At 45.7% G+C, this 18,127-nt stretch overlaps 1 protein-coding gene across 7 annotated transcripts in view; it reads right to left on the reverse strand.

Moving 5' to 3' along the window:
* FRMD5 (FERM domain containing 5) overlaps nucleotides 1-18,127 on the reverse strand; it is a 310,956-nt gene that overhangs the window by 15,659 nt on the left and 277,170 nt on the right. For all 7 annotated transcript variants that reach the window (XM_072809617.1, XM_072809618.1, XM_072809620.1 and 4 more), the window contains exons 5-8: nucleotides 16,555-16,652; nucleotides 14,327-14,450; nucleotides 11,248-11,335; nucleotides 2,453-2,541 (exon numbers count right to left, since the gene is read on the reverse strand). In XM_072809617.1, the coding sequence (XP_072665718.1) occupies nucleotides 2,453-2,541; nucleotides 11,248-11,335; nucleotides 14,327-14,450; nucleotides 16,555-16,652 (399 nt within the window). The remainder of the gene's footprint in view (nucleotides 1-2,452; nucleotides 2,542-11,247; nucleotides 11,336-14,326; nucleotides 14,451-16,554; nucleotides 16,653-18,127) is intronic.

An 18,127-nucleotide genomic window follows, 5' to 3' on the forward strand; every position in this document is an offset into this window, starting at 1 on the left:
CTTCACATACTGCTCTCAGCCTTGGTTACATTTACAAAGTGGAAAAATGACCGGGGCCTTAGGTGGATGTCCCTGAGAGCCAGAGAACTAGGCCTCAGCATCAGTCACTCCTTACTTCTCTTCTGTTTGCCTGACACAGCTGCCTTTTGGATCCTGAAGGCCCTTCCTCACTAGGGGTGGAGTCCTTATTTTTGTACCCAAATGGGACGCCCACGGAGGTCTGACCATGCCTGTCTGCCTCTGCTTGGCTCCTCCCTCTTTGCAATTTCTAGGGAGATTTTCTTGCTATCCTAGGAAGTAGCAGAAAGGTAGAACCGTGTACCTCATTTCCTACTAGATAAACTCAGGGGACCGAGGGAAGGTCACTTGTTTCCTAGTAACATGGCTGGCTCAGGATGAGAGCTCACAATTTCTGACCACCGGTTCTGACCTAATACAAGCACATGATATTCCTTCCTTGTTTGATTCCCTCCCAGTCAGTCTCTCTCATACACATACAGAATACAATAAATATTAGTTGATTAATATGTAAACAAATACACTAATCATCTAGTCTTCAACAAGCAAGATAGGAAAGTAAGGAGGATTCTGTTGGAAGTGAGGTTAGGTTTACATCTATTATTTTAAAATTGAGACACAGTGAAAAGGAAACTTACTGAAGAAGTGGGATGTGAGAGAAGCCACAGAATGAAAAGTGTTGGGGAGAATCAAATGAGCATCAGGGCTTGTGGATGGGAAAGGATACTCTAGGGACTGCAGGTCCCTGTAACAGTTGTGTTCTACTTGTTTCTAACTACACATGCCCTCTACCAGGGGGTCTCATGAGGCAGCTACCCTGGTCAGAGTGTGGGCCGGGATCTGGGCCCTAAACAACATCAGAGAACCCAGCTACATCCAGGAAGCAAGTGCTCCTTACTGGGATAGGAGTGGTCTGACCCTCATTGTCTTTTTCTGAAAAGTATTTTGTTGGACAGGAGACCTCAAACCCTCACCATTGTAACCCAAAAAGCACAGTGAGTGGGCCAACTTCAGAAGGCCTAGCAAAGAGGTGTGCCTGGTTACTCAATGCAGCAACCTGCCTTGTGAAGTGGCTATTTTCCTGGGGGATGGGACCTGACTGGTCGTATCTGGGGGGAATTTTCACTAGCACTCTGGTTGATGATCATATTTTCAGTCCGCACATGAGTAATAGGGTTGGAAATTGGAAAGGTGGTGTTTGTTCACAAGCTCAGTGGTGGAGCTGAAGAGGACATAAGAAGATAGATGCCCTGCAGCACCCCCAGCAGAAAGCTCGCCAGGAAACCGCTTTGTCCTCAGATTTCCCATAAGCTCTTCTGGAGAAGGCAGAGGAACCAAGACAGGAGCAAGCTTCCCCAACTGACCTCTGTGGGGCAAGGTAAACCATTTGTCCAAGCCAATGGGAGGAATTGGCCAGCTTAGACTTGGCGGTCTAAGGCCGAAAAGGTACAGAAATCACAGAGGCTTAGTAGAATATACAGCATGTACTGATGAGGCTTAAAGATGTGTGCAGACCAGAAAAAGGGCTTCCAGGAGAGCTAAATATCCATCAATAAGGCAGTCTGTGCTGCATCAGCTCCTGGAACCATCCAGAACAGACCCCAAAATGCCAGGGTGGAAAGGAAGCAGTTCAGAGTAGCTTCAGCTGAGGCAGTGGCTCTTGCCTGCTAAAAATGGGAGTGCGAGAAGGGAGAGGGGAAAAAGGGTGGGGATGTGGCTCCTGGAGGCTGAAGACACCTGACCCTAAAGAGGGATAGGAGAGAGAGCAAGCAGCATCTATGCTTATGCAGGCAGTGCCCAAAGTGGGAATTGGCCTGATGAAGGGATTTTTTTTTTTTTAAGATTTTTATTTATTTATTCATGAGAGAGAGAGAGAGAGGCAGGCATTCCATGCAGGGAGCCCGACGCGGGACTCGAAGCCGGGTCTCCAGGGTCACGCCCTGGGACGAAGGCAGGCACTAAACCGCTGAGCCACCCAGGCTGCCCTGATGAAGGGATTTTTGTCAGAGCTGCTCAAGGATAACTTCTGTCTGCCCCAGGGGTGAGCCCTTCATTAGGCCAGGGGGTAAGGGAGTAAGCACCCATGCAGATGCTATGGTCCTCAGTGGGGGGACAGTCCCAAGGACTCAGTTCTCATAGAAACTCTGCTTCCCTAACATTGGCTCCAGCTCCGGGTCACTTATCTTACTCAGAAATCAACCCCCTATACTCTTTCCCTCTCTGGAGATGCTGTTGGCTCTCAGGAACATCCCTTTGGAAGAACAGGACCCCTACGAAGAGACCACTACCTTGATCAGTTAATCATTATGGATGCAAGGCTTTGGAGAGGGCTCAGAACCATAACTGCCCAATCACAGACAAAGGACATGGGAACCATAGCCCTCCCCAGCTGGTGATGTATAAAAAAATCTGTTTTGGAAATGAAGATACTCACCATTTAATGAAATGGACTCTCTTGTTTCCTTGCAGAACAACAAACCCAAAAGGAGTGAAGGCCAGAAATGCAGCATTTCCTGACACATCCTGCAATAAAGAAGTACCTCTTATCATGGTGATGCAGGCATAGAGGTGAAAGGCTGAGAAACCTTGAAAGGTTGTTCATTGGTGATACAGGGTTAATACACGGCAGTAGGGTGACAGGGGGAAGAGCATTTGGAAATTAACAGGCAAGCTACTTACCTTACCTAAGCCTCAGTGCCCTTAACTATAAATTGTAACCAATCTTAGAAGGCTGTTGTGAACATCCAAAGAGAATAGGAAACCCTCACACATTGTTTGTGGGATTGTAAAATGGTGCAGTCACTTCATTAAGCAGTTTGGAAGTTCTTCAAATTGTTAAACATATATAATATGCTATTATATGACCTAGCAGTTCCATTCTTAGGTACTCACAAAGACTGAAAACCCATGTTCACGCAGAAACTTGTACATGAGTGTTCATAGCAGGATTATTCATAACAGTCAAAAAGTGTAAACAATCCAAATGTGCATCAACTGATAAGTGAATAAAGTGTGGTACATTCTATACAATGGGATATTACTCAGCAGTAAAAAGGCATCAAATAGTGATATCTGCTAACATGGATGAACCTTGAAAACATTATGGTAAGTGAAAGAAGCCAGTTACAAAAGATCACATGTTTGTATGATTCCATGTATATGAAATGTCCAGAATAGGTAGATCCATAGAGACAAAAGATTACTGGTCACCCAGGCTGTGGGGAAGAGGGAATGGGGAGTGACAGCTTTTGGGGAGATGAAAATATTTTATTATTTTTAAAAGATTTTATTTATTTGACAGAGAGAAAGAGAGCATAAGCAGGTGGAGTTCAGGCTGAGGGAGAGGGAGAAGCAAGCTCTCTGCCAAACAAGGAGACTATTGTGGGGCTCGATCCCAGACCCTGAGATCATGACCCAAGCTGAAGGCAGACACTCAACCTACTGAGGCAGCCAGGCTCCCCAAAATATTTTAAAATTAGTGGTAATAGTTGCATAACTCTATTATTAAAACTACTGAATTACACACTAAAATGAAGAACTTTATGGTATGTGAATTATACCTCAAAAAAACTGTTCATCAGAGAGAGTTCATCAGTTATTATTATGATGGCCTTACTTCCTGGGACTTTGTACAAAGTTGAGCTGAAGAAAAGATAAGAAGCAACCACCCAAGTGGAATAGCCACCATCAATCCTATGGTGCCTGAAGCAACAAAGTGGCTGGCCTGGCCACCGGTCACTATCAGTTTGTAAATACCAGGCTTGAGGTTCTGCCAAGCAATTCGAGGAGGAGGTCCAGCAGAAACTGTAGGTCATTAATCCTTCACATGGCAAAATGAACTCCATGAGAGCCAGGCTGGGGTGGGGCACAGAAAGCAGATTGATGGATTGTGTTGTCTCAGAGGAACTTCCTTTGAGGGCCTCAGATGAGGCTCTGTCAGAGTGTCTATATTCAGGTGGCCAGAAAATTATACCAGGATACTGGTCAAATGTACATGTAGGATGTTTGTCTGAGCCATACTTTATGTGGTGTCATGGGGTCAGGGTCAGGTACCTAGTATGAGGCATCCAAATGGGAGCTGTGGCTGTCAGGCTCTCCTAGTCTCTCTCATGTTCACTATATGCTTCCCTGGCACACATCTTCAGCCTGACTAGGTCTAAGAATAAGAACAGTGGGGCCTCTGCAGAGCCTCATGAGCCTTGCCTCAAGGAAAAAATGCAGTTTTGTCTTAAAACTATCTCTTAGAGTCAGGGTTATAGGTGTGAGCATATGGGCCCAGGGAATAAACGATATGCTTTTCAAACATTTCCAATTAATATATTGTTGTTATTGTCCTTTCCTCAGGATCTGTGATGATCCTGACACTTGGCTGCAAGCACGGTGTCCTTCAACCCAGGGGCAACAGCAAAAAGCTGTTTAAAAATAACCTGAATAGAGATACTGTGAAGCCATGGGGCTGGTACTCCTCCTGCCTGTCATCAGTGCTTGGTGGTGGTTATTAATACCTGAGCGCCAGCAGTGCACAAAAGCATAGTCCCCTGTGGGGGCACAAATGCTAACCCAGCAGGCTAGCCTCTGTTGGGGGAGAATGCGTGGCAGACCTGGGTGAGGGAGGGCAGCCTGCCACGGATGGAGGGTGGGCACTGGGAGGGCTCCACTCAATGTGCAGGCAGGACCCAATGAAGTCCAGAAACTGCAGGTTCAGAAAGACAGTGACTCGAGAGTGGAAACCTTACTTTATTTGTACTCACAGAACAGGCCCACGGGAAAAGTTTATCAGATGAATGTGTAAGACAATGAGGTAGGCCAGAAGGGCTCCGGGGGAAATACAAATGTGAACAAAAACAAGAGGGGAAAGCACAGGTGCAGCAAAGGTGGGGAAGGCATCTTACAGTGTTCTGAGAGACAGGAAGGGCCTAGAAAGAATAGGTGGAAGGATGGAGAGGAAGGGGTCAGGTGAGCAGAGGACTCTGGGTGGCTAGAAATAATGAGTTAAGAGTAGGGAAGGGAAGCAGTAGGGTGGGCAGGGAGGGTCCTCCCTCTGCTTCTTGCACCTCCAACTCCTGTGGGCAACAGCAGGTCAGCAGAGCGCCTGCACCATGATTGTAGTGTTTGGGCCCTGTGTCAGACCACTCAGGCCCAGGTTCTGGCTCTGCCATCACTGCCTACGTGACCTCAGCTATGTCACTTCATTTCTCCGTGTTTCAGACTTCTCTTTGCAAAACTAGGGTTGATAATATTATCTACCCTTTAGGTTGTGCTTAGTAGGCACCCAATACATGCTAGTGGTTGTGCTGTTCTTATTGTGAGTTGGAGCTTAATACAAAATCTTTTTTAAAAATGTAGTATTTTAGTATTTTTCCTGATGCTGACAGATTTAAATTTTGTTAGTTAGGAAATGATGTGGGAAGTTGGTGTAGAAAGGGAGAAGTCATTTGTTGTTAGGGGCCCAAGGAGTAGGGGGATTTGAGGTGAAAGTGAAATGGGTAAAAGGGAAAGGAGATGGAGGCCGTAACAGATCTCTGAGAGTTGTCCCAGTGACAGGCCCCTCTAGCCAGAGCACAGGGCAGAGCAGGTCCTCCCACATGCTGGGCAGCACTGGCCAGGCTGCCAGCACTGCATCTGCACTGTCTAGATACTCAGGGCTGGTGTCTGGGTGAAGGCAGATGTTGGAGTTAAATGAGAACAGCCTCTCTTGAGCAGGCTGGCTGATTCTGAGCAAGGTACAAACTGGGAATAAACCCAATCAAATGCCACATTGTTCCAGTAAGTAATAATAGCACCTTGAGCAATCCCAGTCCAGTCTCTTACTTGAAGAGATCAATTCTCCAATCTGTTTCCAGTGCAACAGTTGTGGAGGAAGGCTGATGCAAAACCTGGCACCTGGGTGTCTAAAGGGGCGAGGGCAGCTGGGATGTTTGCTGTTGGTCTCTGGCACATGAGGACCAGGACTCAGAATGACAGCAAGACACCTCACATCTGCACCAGCAGGAAAACAGGCAGCCACACTGACACCTTCTCGGGAACCTTGCCAGTTTCTTCCCTCTAACATGTCATTCTCACGTGAGCCTGCCCTTGGGATTTGTGTGCAAGAGAACAAATTATGTGACAAAAGAGAAAGAAATGAGGACAAGGAGAGAAGTGACATAGAAAATGGTAACCTGTTCCTTAGATCTTCCACCTTATCAAGCTGGGAGGGTATCTATCCTCTCTGTCCCTTCCATCCTGATGAGATCAGCACCCTCAGGACTGAACATTAGTGGATCTGAGAGGTGGAATAAAAATTCAAGTCTGGATGGCCCCACAGCACATATCCCAGCCCCCAATTTACATCCGATAATGGCCTAAAGTATAAATACTTTATAAAGTAAACTAAAGTTCATTTCTGCTATTTGTTTTCAGTTTTTCATCCTTGTAGAAAGAGCTTCATTCTTGGTTTAGGACCCTACCCAAAGGCAGACACTTAACTGACTGAGCCACCTAGGCTTCGGAACCTGTTTTAAAAAACCTGAGGGAAAGGGCGCCTGGGTGGCTCAGTCAGTTAAGCTTCTAACTCTTGATTTTGGCTCTGGTCATGATCTCAGGGCTGTGGGATGGAGCCTGGTGTCAGGTTCCATGTTCAGTGGGGAGTCTGCTTGAGATCCTCTCTCCCCTCTCCCTCTGGCCCTCCCTTGTTCATGTGCACATTCTCTCTTTTTAAAATCAATAAATGCATGTTTAAAAGAAAAAACCTTAGGGAAGAAGATTCCACATGCTCTTCCACACACTTAACTGCCATCCCTGAAAGCTCATAACTAGGAACCTTTACATGAGGTCATTTATGAAAATCACCCAGTTTCAATATACTTAAATATGGTCATAAGAAACTAGAGTAGAGGGGAAGCCCCGGTGGCTCAGCGGTTTGGCACCGCCTATAGCCTAGGGCGTGATCCTGGAGACCCAGGATCGATGGAGCCTGCTTCTGTCTCTGCCTCTCTCTCTCTCTCTCTATCATGAATAAATAAAATCTTTAAAAAAAAAAAAAAAAGAAAAGAAACTAGAGTGGAAATTAGGAGGCAACTCTATAAGGAGCCTTGGCATCACCCCATTAAAGATCAGAAATGGAAATCCTGGCACATACTTGCCATTTAAGTGGCTTTAGTCAAGTTCTTCATCTTAGCAGTAAACTTGCCACTCTCCTCACAACACAGCCATCAGGGGCCTACTTGGGGATAAGGTCAAGTTGTCGCTGATCAGTCAGGTGTTTTTTTTTTTTTTTAGTTGCTGCTCCTTTTTCTGTTTCTCTGAGGTCAGGGATGACTTATCAAGATGGGGAAGGGGTTATTTTTTTAGAGAAGAGTGTAGGTGACTTATTATGAAAGTAATGATCCTATTTTAAAGTCAGAGGAATGACAATTTTATTTGTATGGTTGCTTTAACCAAGATCCTGCTGAAATCAATTTTTTCCTGGTCGTACAGAACAGACATAAAGCTGCTTGGTGAACTTAACGTTAAATTTTTCTCATGATTTCAGTGGTACCATAGGTTCTCTATCAGAGTTGTTAGTGAATCCTTCTTTCTTCCTAAATAAATGCCATCTCCCCAGAAGGAAGACTGTGAAGGGTAACTGAAAAAGCACAGCATTGAGACTCAGGCAAGTCTGGGTTTGAATCCCAGTAACTCTGGACATGTTAGTTGGTCCCTCAGAGGCTCAGTGTTCTTAAAATGAGGACAAGAACAGTTTGGCAGGGTTGTTGTAAAGATTAAATGAGATATATATGTAAGTGTCTGGCATGTGCAGGCTCTCAAAAAATAGCACCTTTATTTAGACTTGTCATAAGGCTGACTACAGGATGGTGTCTGTGATGGGTCTGACCACTCCATAAACCTCAACAGGGCAAGAAGCCACAGCCTGGGCTTACAGGAGATCCAGGGCAAACAACCAGTCCCAGCACCCCCTGGAAGGAACATGATGGTAGCTCCTGAGGTTGGAGAGGTGTCAGAGTTGGGGAATACCAACACTGGGCTGCCAGTGGTTAATTCCATTCTCCTTCAGCAGCTCTAGGCTTGTTCTGCTGGGGGCTCCTATCAGGAGATGGGAGCTGAGGGGCCATGCAAAGAGCTCAGGATAGCTTGTGCAAGTTCAGAGCCTGGGTATTACTGTAAGCCAGCCAGATACTGGAGCCCTCTAGTTGTCCCACCCAGAGTTGGTAGGATCTCCTCTTCTTGGTCCCAGGGCCAGACAAGGACACTCTGGGCAGAAAGAAACCATCAGTGTAGACAGGAAAAATAGCAGCTTCTTAATCAGTCCAGGAGAACAGAGCCCAGCTGAAGTGTTGTTCTGCTCTCATTTAATTATCAAAAAGATTCCTCTTCTTCTGTCCTCCCTAGGGCTGCGTGCCCCAGATTCCCTGGGCCCAGTAATTGCCTCTCTGTTAATAGAAATCATCGGTATTTATTACACTGAGTGCTCCAGCTTATTTCAGCTCTCCTGTAGCAACATTAAGGCAAGTGCTTGGTAGCATATCACTAAAGTAACCCTACTTAGTGACAAGAGTAAAGGCTCCTGAACTGTCCTTGCTCCAGAAGGCTGAGGAAACCATGATCTGGAGCCCCGTGAGACGACCTGAGGGGCCATGTGTGGGGTCTGCAGCAGGGCCTCGACTCTGGAGCAGCAAGAAATACAGGGCCTGGGAACAAGGGAGTGGAAGCCCAGTGAGATGACCGCTCCTACTTTCTCCCCAGAGGGAGTGCCTGGGGGCTTTTGTTCCTTATAGATACATAACAACAGCAAGTGACCGGAGTTCAACGTGGTCTACTACTTGGGCCCTTATGAACTGTGGCCTCCTGGAGTTACCTATAAACTAGGAAGTGTGGGACGACTGGGTGGCTCAGCGGTTGAGCGTCTGCCTTCGTTTTGAGGCATGATCCCAGAGTCCCGTGATCAAGTCCCACATTGGGCTCCCAACAGGGAGCCTGCTTCTCCTTCTGCCTATGTCTCTGCCTTTCTGTCTCTCTCATGAATAAATAAAATCTTAAAAAACAAAAAACAAAACAAAACAAAAAACTAGGAAGCATAACATCCACCTCCCAGGGCTGGCATGAGGATTCAATGAGAAAATAATGTGAAAGGACTCCAGTGGGCCTGCCATGGAAAGCATGCCACAAATGTCTCCTCTCTCCTTCCTCTGGGGGTCAGTGCTGTGAGGATGAAATGAGGGATTGGGCCTCACACAGTGCCTGGTATGAATAGGGGTTCCTTCTTACAGCCTCTTCAACCTGTCTGTCTGATGATGGACAAACTCCTCAAAGATGGGTCTGAGCCAAGAGCCTCAGAGGCCTAGAGTACACATGGACTTGGGCTGGACACTGGGCTGGCTGCCACTGTAGCTTCCAGATCCACTCAGGCAACCATGGAGAATTGTCCCCCATCTCCACTCAGTTGTGCTCAGGTTCACTGTCTACCACTTGCCCACTCCATGTGCTATCAGAGGACAGCCTTGCCCAGGGACCCAACTCTGAAAAGGCAGGATGCTCTGTGTGGCCTCAACCAGACTGGGCAGGTTTGGAGGTGACCTGGCACCTTATGATGAAGATCACTGGCTATGAGCAGCTATGTCTTTTAAGGTCCTGAAATGACTCAGCAGTTCGTGGAGCCCAGTCACTGAGTACCCTCTCTGTATTTTCACATAGATGAAAGCAAGATGCAGAGCAGGCTATGAAGATCCCAGAAAGCCAGAGATCAGTACTGGAGCTAAGGCTAGCTGACTCTGGAACTCTCTTCAGTTCTATGCAGGCCTCCTGCAGATAGTATACAAGCAATCCATGGAGGTTAAACTATATCTGTCATACAAGGGCATTATTTAGTAAGCTTCACTAGTTCATTTGTAAATAACCATATATCAAGGTTTTTTTTGGTATTAACAGGCATGAATGTGTTTCCTGACAGTGCTGGCCCCTAAGAACACAGGGGTTATCTGGCAGTAAGTTGTTCTGGTGGATAGAGAACTGTGTGGGGTGGGAAAGGTGACCAGGATTTCTGAGTGCCAGAATGTTCTCAAAGTTCATATTTGAAGTTTCAGCATCAAATTCTATGCAAGAACACAAAGTACCATCACTTCACCAAGAGGTCGCGGGAAATGCAGCTCTACCCCTACATTACTGGGTTTGTTTCTTTCTTTTCTTTTCTTTCTTTCTTTTCTTTTCTTTTCTCTTTTTCTTTCTTTCTTTCTTTCTTTCCTTTCTTTCATTCATCTATTCATTCACTTATTTATTCATTTTTAAAGATTTATTTATTTGAGTGGCAGGCAGAGGGAGAGGGAGAGAATCTCAACAGATTCTCGGCTGAGTGTGGAGCCCAACACAGGGTCACTCCCATGACCCTGAGATCGTGATCTGAGCCAAAATTAAGAGTCGGTCACTCAACTGACTGAGCCACCCAGGTGCCCCTCTATTCTGTTCTTTTAATTTTTGTTGGAAACTTATGGTGTCTCCTTGTTAGGAAGAAAAAGATCAATGTCCTTCCTCCCTCAGATTAGTTTGAGAATCAGCTTTACTGGTGGTACAGGTTTCCAGTAGTGGGGAGAGGCAAAAATCTGGAGAAACTGAGGCAGAGACTAGGAGTGTGAAAGCAACAGGGATGTAGAGATGAAGTAGAGGGACAGAGTCACAGAGAGGGGAGGAAGCCATGTGTCTTCACTGTTCTCTGTAGTGACTGTGGCTGCTTGAGCTCTTCTCCAAAATGCCAGACACATGAGAGCAATTACAGAGGTTTCCTCTGGGCAGAGCTTCCCTGGCTCGTTCCTGTCTCACCCTCCCAGGCACATAATGGAATTAAATGCAACTCCACTGCAGTTCCGAGCAGTGACTTATGCTGCTACAGTCAATAAACCTCGCTCTTGGAAAGAAACTAGATTACAGGTCAGGGAAGGGTGGGCAGTCTGCTGAGTGGCCTCTGATCATTCCTTGTGGGGGGCCTTCCACATTCCTCTCTTCATTTCCACCAAATTACCCATTGCTGCCAAAGTGGTGCCCCAGCTTTGGATTTGTTATTTAGATTGACTGCTTCGGACCCTCTCACATTGATGTGGCACCACAAAATTATGCAGCATGGAACCCAGAGGAGTTTTCAAAAGAAGAGACTTTTTTTCTGGCATCTGTCACTGAAAGAACCAGTCAAGCAGATCCTGAAAGTGGCCGATGCAGGCATGTGCTCAAGGTCAGCGCAGTCTCCGACCATGAGGGTCTTACCTTACACGGGTGAGGGTCCACTCCGTATGTCTCCAGGGTCTGTGCTTTTCTTAAAAAGTTCAGCTCTGATGTTGCTGGTGTTTGGCCACTAGAATAAAGAGAATGAGATGATTTCAGGGTTTCTTGTTCTCCTAGATTCCCCTGCAGTAAACTCCCCCTTAAGAAGCATTCAGGGGGTGGCTCGGTCCGTTAAATGTCTGACTCTTGATTTCAGCTCAGGTCCTGATCTCATGGGTCCTGAGCTCAAGCCCTGTGTCAGGCTCCATGCTCAGTGGGGATTCTGCTTGAAAGAGTCCCACCCTCTTCTTCCCCACTCACTCACACTTTCTCTAAAATAAATCTTTTTTTTTTTTAAGTATTTCAGGAAGTCTTATACTCCAGTTCTTCCAAAGACTTGTTTCCTGTGTGGAGTCAAAAACTTGAATGTCTTCAGATTGAGGCAGGCTACATAATGACTGAATGGAGACAGGAGGGAGTGGTGGTGACTGGCAAACTGGGGAGTGATACCCCACTGAATGAGGGCAGCTGCTCTTTAGCTCTGAGACTGTAGTATGACTATGGTCATACAGGAATGCAGGGCCCACCATTGCTAGATGTGCTTTTAAAAACAAGGCAGAGATACTGATTTTTATGTGGTATTACACAATTTCAGATACTATAGGGTCAAATAAAGCACAATTATAAGCTGGCTGCGGGCCATGGATTTTTTGTATGTGATCAGCTCTAGACTGAAATACAAAGGGGCCCATATATCTTGCTGGTGCTGCCAACGCTCTTCCTTTACTAAAAGGGAACATGGGAATGGAGGGTGAAAAGACAGCAGGAGATAGTGCTGAGTTCCCCCAGACTCCACAATAGCTCCTTTTGTGCACAGGGTGATGACTATGCAAAGAAAACAAGCAGAGAAAGGAAGAAAGCAGCTCCGATGCTGAGCCATCTGAGGAAAGGGCCTTTAGCATTATTGCATTTGCAACTGCCTGTTAGCAGGTGCTTTCATGAGCTCCACACAGAACCAGTGGCAGTGTCACCTCAGGCGCCCTCAGAGTCCAGAGCCCTGGTGAAGCAGACACACTCCTACAGATGTTGGGTTGGTTTCGCTGCAAGAGGGGTGGGCAGTTTGTCAAGTCCACAACTTGATGGCTCTGATGGCTGGTGGGCAGGAAGATAACTCCGATGGCTGGTGGGCAGGAATTCAAGGCAGAGCGGGGAGGAGCAGGCCAGATTCCCCGTACTGTCCCTCTGGAGAGGCATCAATCAGCACACTTATGTGCCAGCCTCTGTGCTGCTTGCTGAAAAACCTACCAAGAAATACAGTGCACAGTCTGGGCCCTTCAGGAACTCATGTCAGAGTTGCAGCAAGGAAACACATTTTTACAGAATGAAGATGAGGCCAACCTGGGTAAGCAGACATTATACTGACTGCAGAGTTCTACAGCCACCAGCACACCTGAGGCACGGGGAAGGTATCTGGCAAAAGTTTATGTGGCAGGCAGAAGGCCAGGCACCAGAGGCAGCTGAGCACCACTGCCCTTCTAGGGAGCTTCCTCATTCCCTGTCCAGAAACTGGAGGGTCTTGTGGGCTCCATTCACTCCTGGAGCAGGCCCAAGCCTCCAGGACCCTCAAAGTGGGCATCATTTCTTGCGAGGGTTCCCTGTCTCCTACTAGGTTTCTAGACATCTGTCCCCACTGCTCTGACATCTAACACTCTCCTGGCAGTGGCTCCTGGCTATCCCAGCACATCCCTGATCTCCTTTGAATGAACCTAGAGCTCTCAAGTCCATGTTTGTTCTGACCTTTACCACAAGGGGCCGCTATTTCCCTAACAGTGATGGGAGGAGCCGGCCTGCTCGCGAGAGGCCACACCTGCGAAGGGAGAGGGATGGGGGCGGGTAGGATTCCACCTCTAATAGGTGTCTTCACTCCCTTGGGAGGGTGGGAGCCAGCCCAATATTAAGCTGAAGCTTAATATTAACATTAGAAATATTTCCTCTCCCCCTTGGGCATTACCCTTCCCCCAGAAGGCAGCTACACATTTAAAAAGATTTTTACAAATTGTAACATACTAATATGGCATGTTTTATTTTACAGCACTGCATTGCATATGTCCTTTTTCTTTAAAGTTTATCAGCTTGGGGTTTATGTGCTCTAGTATGCCACACAAAGTAGAGTGCATACACAATACTGGTTTTTACATATTTTATATTTTTAAAGACTTTTTTATTTTAGAGCATGTGTGAGGGGGAGAGGGGTAGACTCTCCTCTGAGTGCAGAGCTGGACACAGGGCTCAATCTCATGACTCTGAGATTATCACCTGAGCTGAAATCAAGAGTTGAACACAACCAGCTGAGCCACCCAGGCTGGATTTTGTGTGTGTGCGCGTTTTATTTTTGTTTGTTTTCCAAATCAATCTTTGTTTTCCAAATCAATCTTTGTAGAAAATCTTTGTATTTATATGTGCGAAAGGATACATTAATGCTGTTTCATGGAATTTGGTATATTCTGGGCAAACTAAGAGAATCTGAGGAGGACAAGCCTCTTGTTTCTAGCTGCTTCTCCCCTCCTTCCCTCTGTGTGAGGGCTGTGGGGTTGAGTGAGACAGAACTGAAGACATAGCCCCTGAACCAAGTGCTCTCAGGGCACCCCCAGCATTTATGAACCAGGCCACCCTGCACAGTCCCCATCTACTGACCCAGAAGCCACCTGTCACACTGCCACGGACTGAAGGTAGAGGCTTGCCCATTTTTTCACATGCTTCCTCTCATCTTTTTTTTCATCTGTTTTCTCTTTTGTTTCTTTTATGTTTTTCTTTTCCTTTTCCCTAGTCCGTGCTTCTCTCTGTCTCTTCATTTATCTTAACCAAATACCTTTCAGAGGCCAATCTTTATGTCTCACAATATAATTTGCCCTCAAACCTTAGCCTATACTATAGGGCTGGGGCTATCAGTAGAATACTGAAAATGCTACAACCCAGAATCAGGAGGACTGGGTCTGTGGGAGCAGAGGCTGCAGTGCACAGGGCTTATATATTCAGACTATGGGGGACAGAATGTCCTGAGCCTGAACTGAGTGTCACGTACCTGAGTTCTGTCTTGTGAATCTCAGCAATTTTCCTTTCCAGCTTCTCTGAATGTTTTGGGAAAAACTGGAACTTGGAGCTGTAGCCTTCTGGGTGTTTCCCTGGGTCATAATCCCCAATCTCCGCTTGCAAAAGGAAAGCAGAATAAAACAATTGTGGAGATAGGTAAATCATCACTTGGTAGAGCAACAAGAAGTTAATACACAGAGCAAAAGCCAAAGTACACACCAAATTTCCAAAGAACAATGGCTCTTGAGCATGGCTATGTGTTGGGCAGAGGGCATGCCCCTCAGAAGCATGCCCACCTTCGTTTTCCCAGGTGTGCTCTCTGGGTTGATATGAAGTCTAAGCAGAGACACCAGAGCCAAGCTTGTGTTCTGTGCTCACCACAAGAAAATCCCCAATAAAAGAGCAGAAGCCTGCATCACGCACGGTCTTTATCCATTCAGCTGTGGGAAAAGGGCCTGGGATCAATGCTCTTTGTAGCAGCGCAGGAAACAGCTTGATCAGAAAGATAAAGAGTTTCGGGCCTGAGCCAGATCAGAAGTCAAGTCTCAATCTTGACGATTTTGGCAGGGACACATGATGAATGAGCCATGACCCAAACTCGGAACTCAAATCTCAGTCGAAATCGCATCAAATCAAGTGAATACATTTGAGTAAATATTCATTGAGGGCTGACCAGGTGTCAAGCCCCTTCAAGAGAACCTCAGAATGGGAAGACTGGTTAAAACTACCCATTGAGTTCCGGTGCACCAGGTCCTAAGGCTGATTTCCTAGTTTTCTGCCTGGGGCAAGGCTTTCTCCTCTGCTCATTTAGGGAAGAGAGTCCATCCCTAAAGCTGCTGGGATCTCAGATCCATGAGCTTTGCGGAGATGAGGGTGGTAGGTCCATGGTACTCTCCACAAAGCAAATCAGAACCCATCCCTCTGCACAGGAAATGCACCACAGGGAACATCATGCATATGTTAGGAGGAAGTATGTCACAAAGTGCCAGCTGTTTTGTGGTTGTCCTTTCTCCTTCCTTAGTGAGAATCACAACCAGGGCCTGAGAAATCTTGATGGAGTAGTAAATATTAAGAGGAAAATGTGCCTTCCTCTCACAGCTGAATATTGTACTTGTGCACAAATCTGCTCATTGTGTCTTACAAATTACTTGGGAATTTCTATCATTCAGCAAGAGACTAAAAGCTTCTCTGGGTCTACAGTCCAGAGTGACCTTGAGCCATTTATTTTGATTTGATATAGAAAGTTCCACATGGAAAACATCAATATTGGACATCAATTACTTCTTCAAAGGAAAAAAAAAGAATTCTATATAGTTGTCAGGGTAAATCTGAATGAAAGGCAGGGGTTTAAAATCTCACTTAGGACTAAGTTCTTTAAAAATGAAGGGGGCCTTTTTGGGTACTTAGAGTTGGCAAGCGCCTTCTAGACTTGCTACTTAGGTGATTTTTTAAAAACAGGAGTCTCAGAAGTTAAAGTAACAATTTGTTGACTTTTACATTCTTAATGCAGCTATGACACTTAACAAAAGAGCTGTAGTTTCTTATTGGCAAGCATTTTTCAGTTTCTTTTCACAAAGTAGCTTCCTGGAGTTCACAGATTTCTAATTAAGTGTTCAGATTCTTTGATGGAAACTATGATTATAGTGTTATGGTCCTGAATAATCTGGTGACATGTTCAGGACCAAAGGACTAAGAAGTCTTAGAAGTGGCACTTCGGAGCTCCTGCACTTCATGGAAGAAGGTGTCATATAGATGAAGAGTGCATACCTTTCCTGCTGTTTTGCAGTGGGAAGAAAAGCAGTTGTCATCAGCTGGGTACAGATTCAACTCTACCTTATTAGGATGCTAGGAAACGTGTCTGTTGTTCGTAAACATTCCAACTTTGACCACTCTGAATGGAAAGGTCTCTGAAAGGGACACCAGAATTCCAAGATACTTCACACTTTTGAGATTTGCATGGAAGGCTAGGAAAAAATTGATCCAGATGACTCTCCAGTGTCTCAGTAACCTAAAGGTGCTAGCAGAAAGACCTTAGGCACAGTTTAGGGTTAAGTGGTCAGAGGTTTCTGGACCTAGGGTGTCTAGGCAAAGCCCTCCCACTCAGACTCTGCTTCAAGTTAGATACTGTTTATATCCAAGGAGTAAGTCATCTGTGGTAACTGAAATAATATAATCAGTACTTAGCATGAGAAGCAAATTCATCTTGTCAAAAGTCATTACCTTGAAGGATGTAAGCTGCTAATAAGGCGGCATCTGATGTCTTACAGAGGAGGCGGCCATGGTAGAGATCCCTTTTGATCTGTAGGAAGACTAAGTACCTGGAGAGAAAACAGAGGCTGAACTAGAAAAGAGATCTCTGATGGCTTTAAAGACATAAGGCTATAATATAAACCTATCAAAATTCCCATTAGGGCACTTTTTTACTACATTACAACAAACTTAAAATGTACCACAGAACAAATGTGCTTTCTATTTTCCTGAAGACTTTCAAGTACTTTGCCCCAAACTGATTTGGGGTTCAATTCAAAACAACCTGTCAAGTTTCCTTCAGTAGCTCAAAACAGAAATGGTGCTTCCTGGCAAAAGCACTGTGCCCCACTCCAGTGCTGGGTTTTGGAAGGAGCCAGCCTTGGCCCGTTCAGTGCTAACAAAGTAACATGTCAGCAGAGAGGGGCCAACTGGGCCTTTCTCTGCCATGGATTCTGGCTGCTGTTTCTTAAGAAATGGAACGGCTGGTGAAGGAAATAGCCCAAGGAAGATTTCTGCCTTTGGCTTGCCAAGACAGTTTGCCCATGTGTGGAACAGCCTTCAGTAATTGGCAGAGCTCAACTGGACCTCTCGGAATTTGAATAAGGTGTAAAAAGGGGCACCTGTGAAGGAAGCATAGAAACTTGTGGCTAGCATTTCTTCAAGGAGAGGAAACTCTCACCTCAGATGCAAGCAGGACCTTGAGACTAACAGCTAATAGTAGCTGATATGTATTGAGCACTTACTATCTGCCAGTCCAGGTGTTATGCACTTTATATGCAGTATCTCAACTAATTCTTACCTAATACTTTGAAATAGGTACTATTATCCCCCCCTTAAAAAATTAATTCCAGTATAATTAACATACAGTGTATTATTTCCCCTTTGTAAGATAAGGACACTGAGGCCTAAGTGGCAGGGAAGTGGCAGTGCCAGGATTCAAATTCAGGACTCTAAGATTCTTGAGGTTGGCTCTTGGTCATTATGTTATACAGCCCTCCTTGAATTATAGCTGCTTTGAAGTTTCACAAGGAGTTGGGTGGACCCAGTCACAGTGGAATGGAATTGTTGATTCTCTTTTGAAATGTCTTTACAAGGAGTAGGCCTCTGATGTTCAAAACTTTACAGGTGCCCCAAGAAGAGCAAAAGCCAAGGATATCAAACCCTTAAGTGTGTCACCTACCACAGTGATGCCTTGGCCTGGGGCATCTATGGGGATTTAGAAATATGCCCACAGATTCTTTGATACTCCTCATTTCCAGAAGTAGAGCTTAACTCTCCCTTAGGGTATAGGTTGGACTTAGTGACTTGCTTCTAACAAACAGAATAAAGCAGAAGTGGTAGTGTCTAACATCTGAAACCAGGTCATAAAGAAGTGAATTCTCCAGTCAGACCCTCAGATGACTGCAAGTCCAGGAGAGACCCTGAGCCAGAGCCACCCAGCTAAGCCACTCCTGAATTCCTGGCCCACAGCAATGGAGAAATAATAAATGCTTATCATTTTAAGCTAAGTTTTATGGCACTCTGTTAGCCCTAGATAAGTAAA

This window comes from Canis lupus, chromosome 32 (genome assembly GCF_048164855.1).
Source record: "Canis lupus baileyi chromosome 32, mCanLup2.hap1, whole genome shotgun sequence".
NCBI classification, from domain to species: domain Eukaryota; kingdom Metazoa; phylum Chordata; class Mammalia; order Carnivora; family Canidae; genus Canis; species Canis lupus.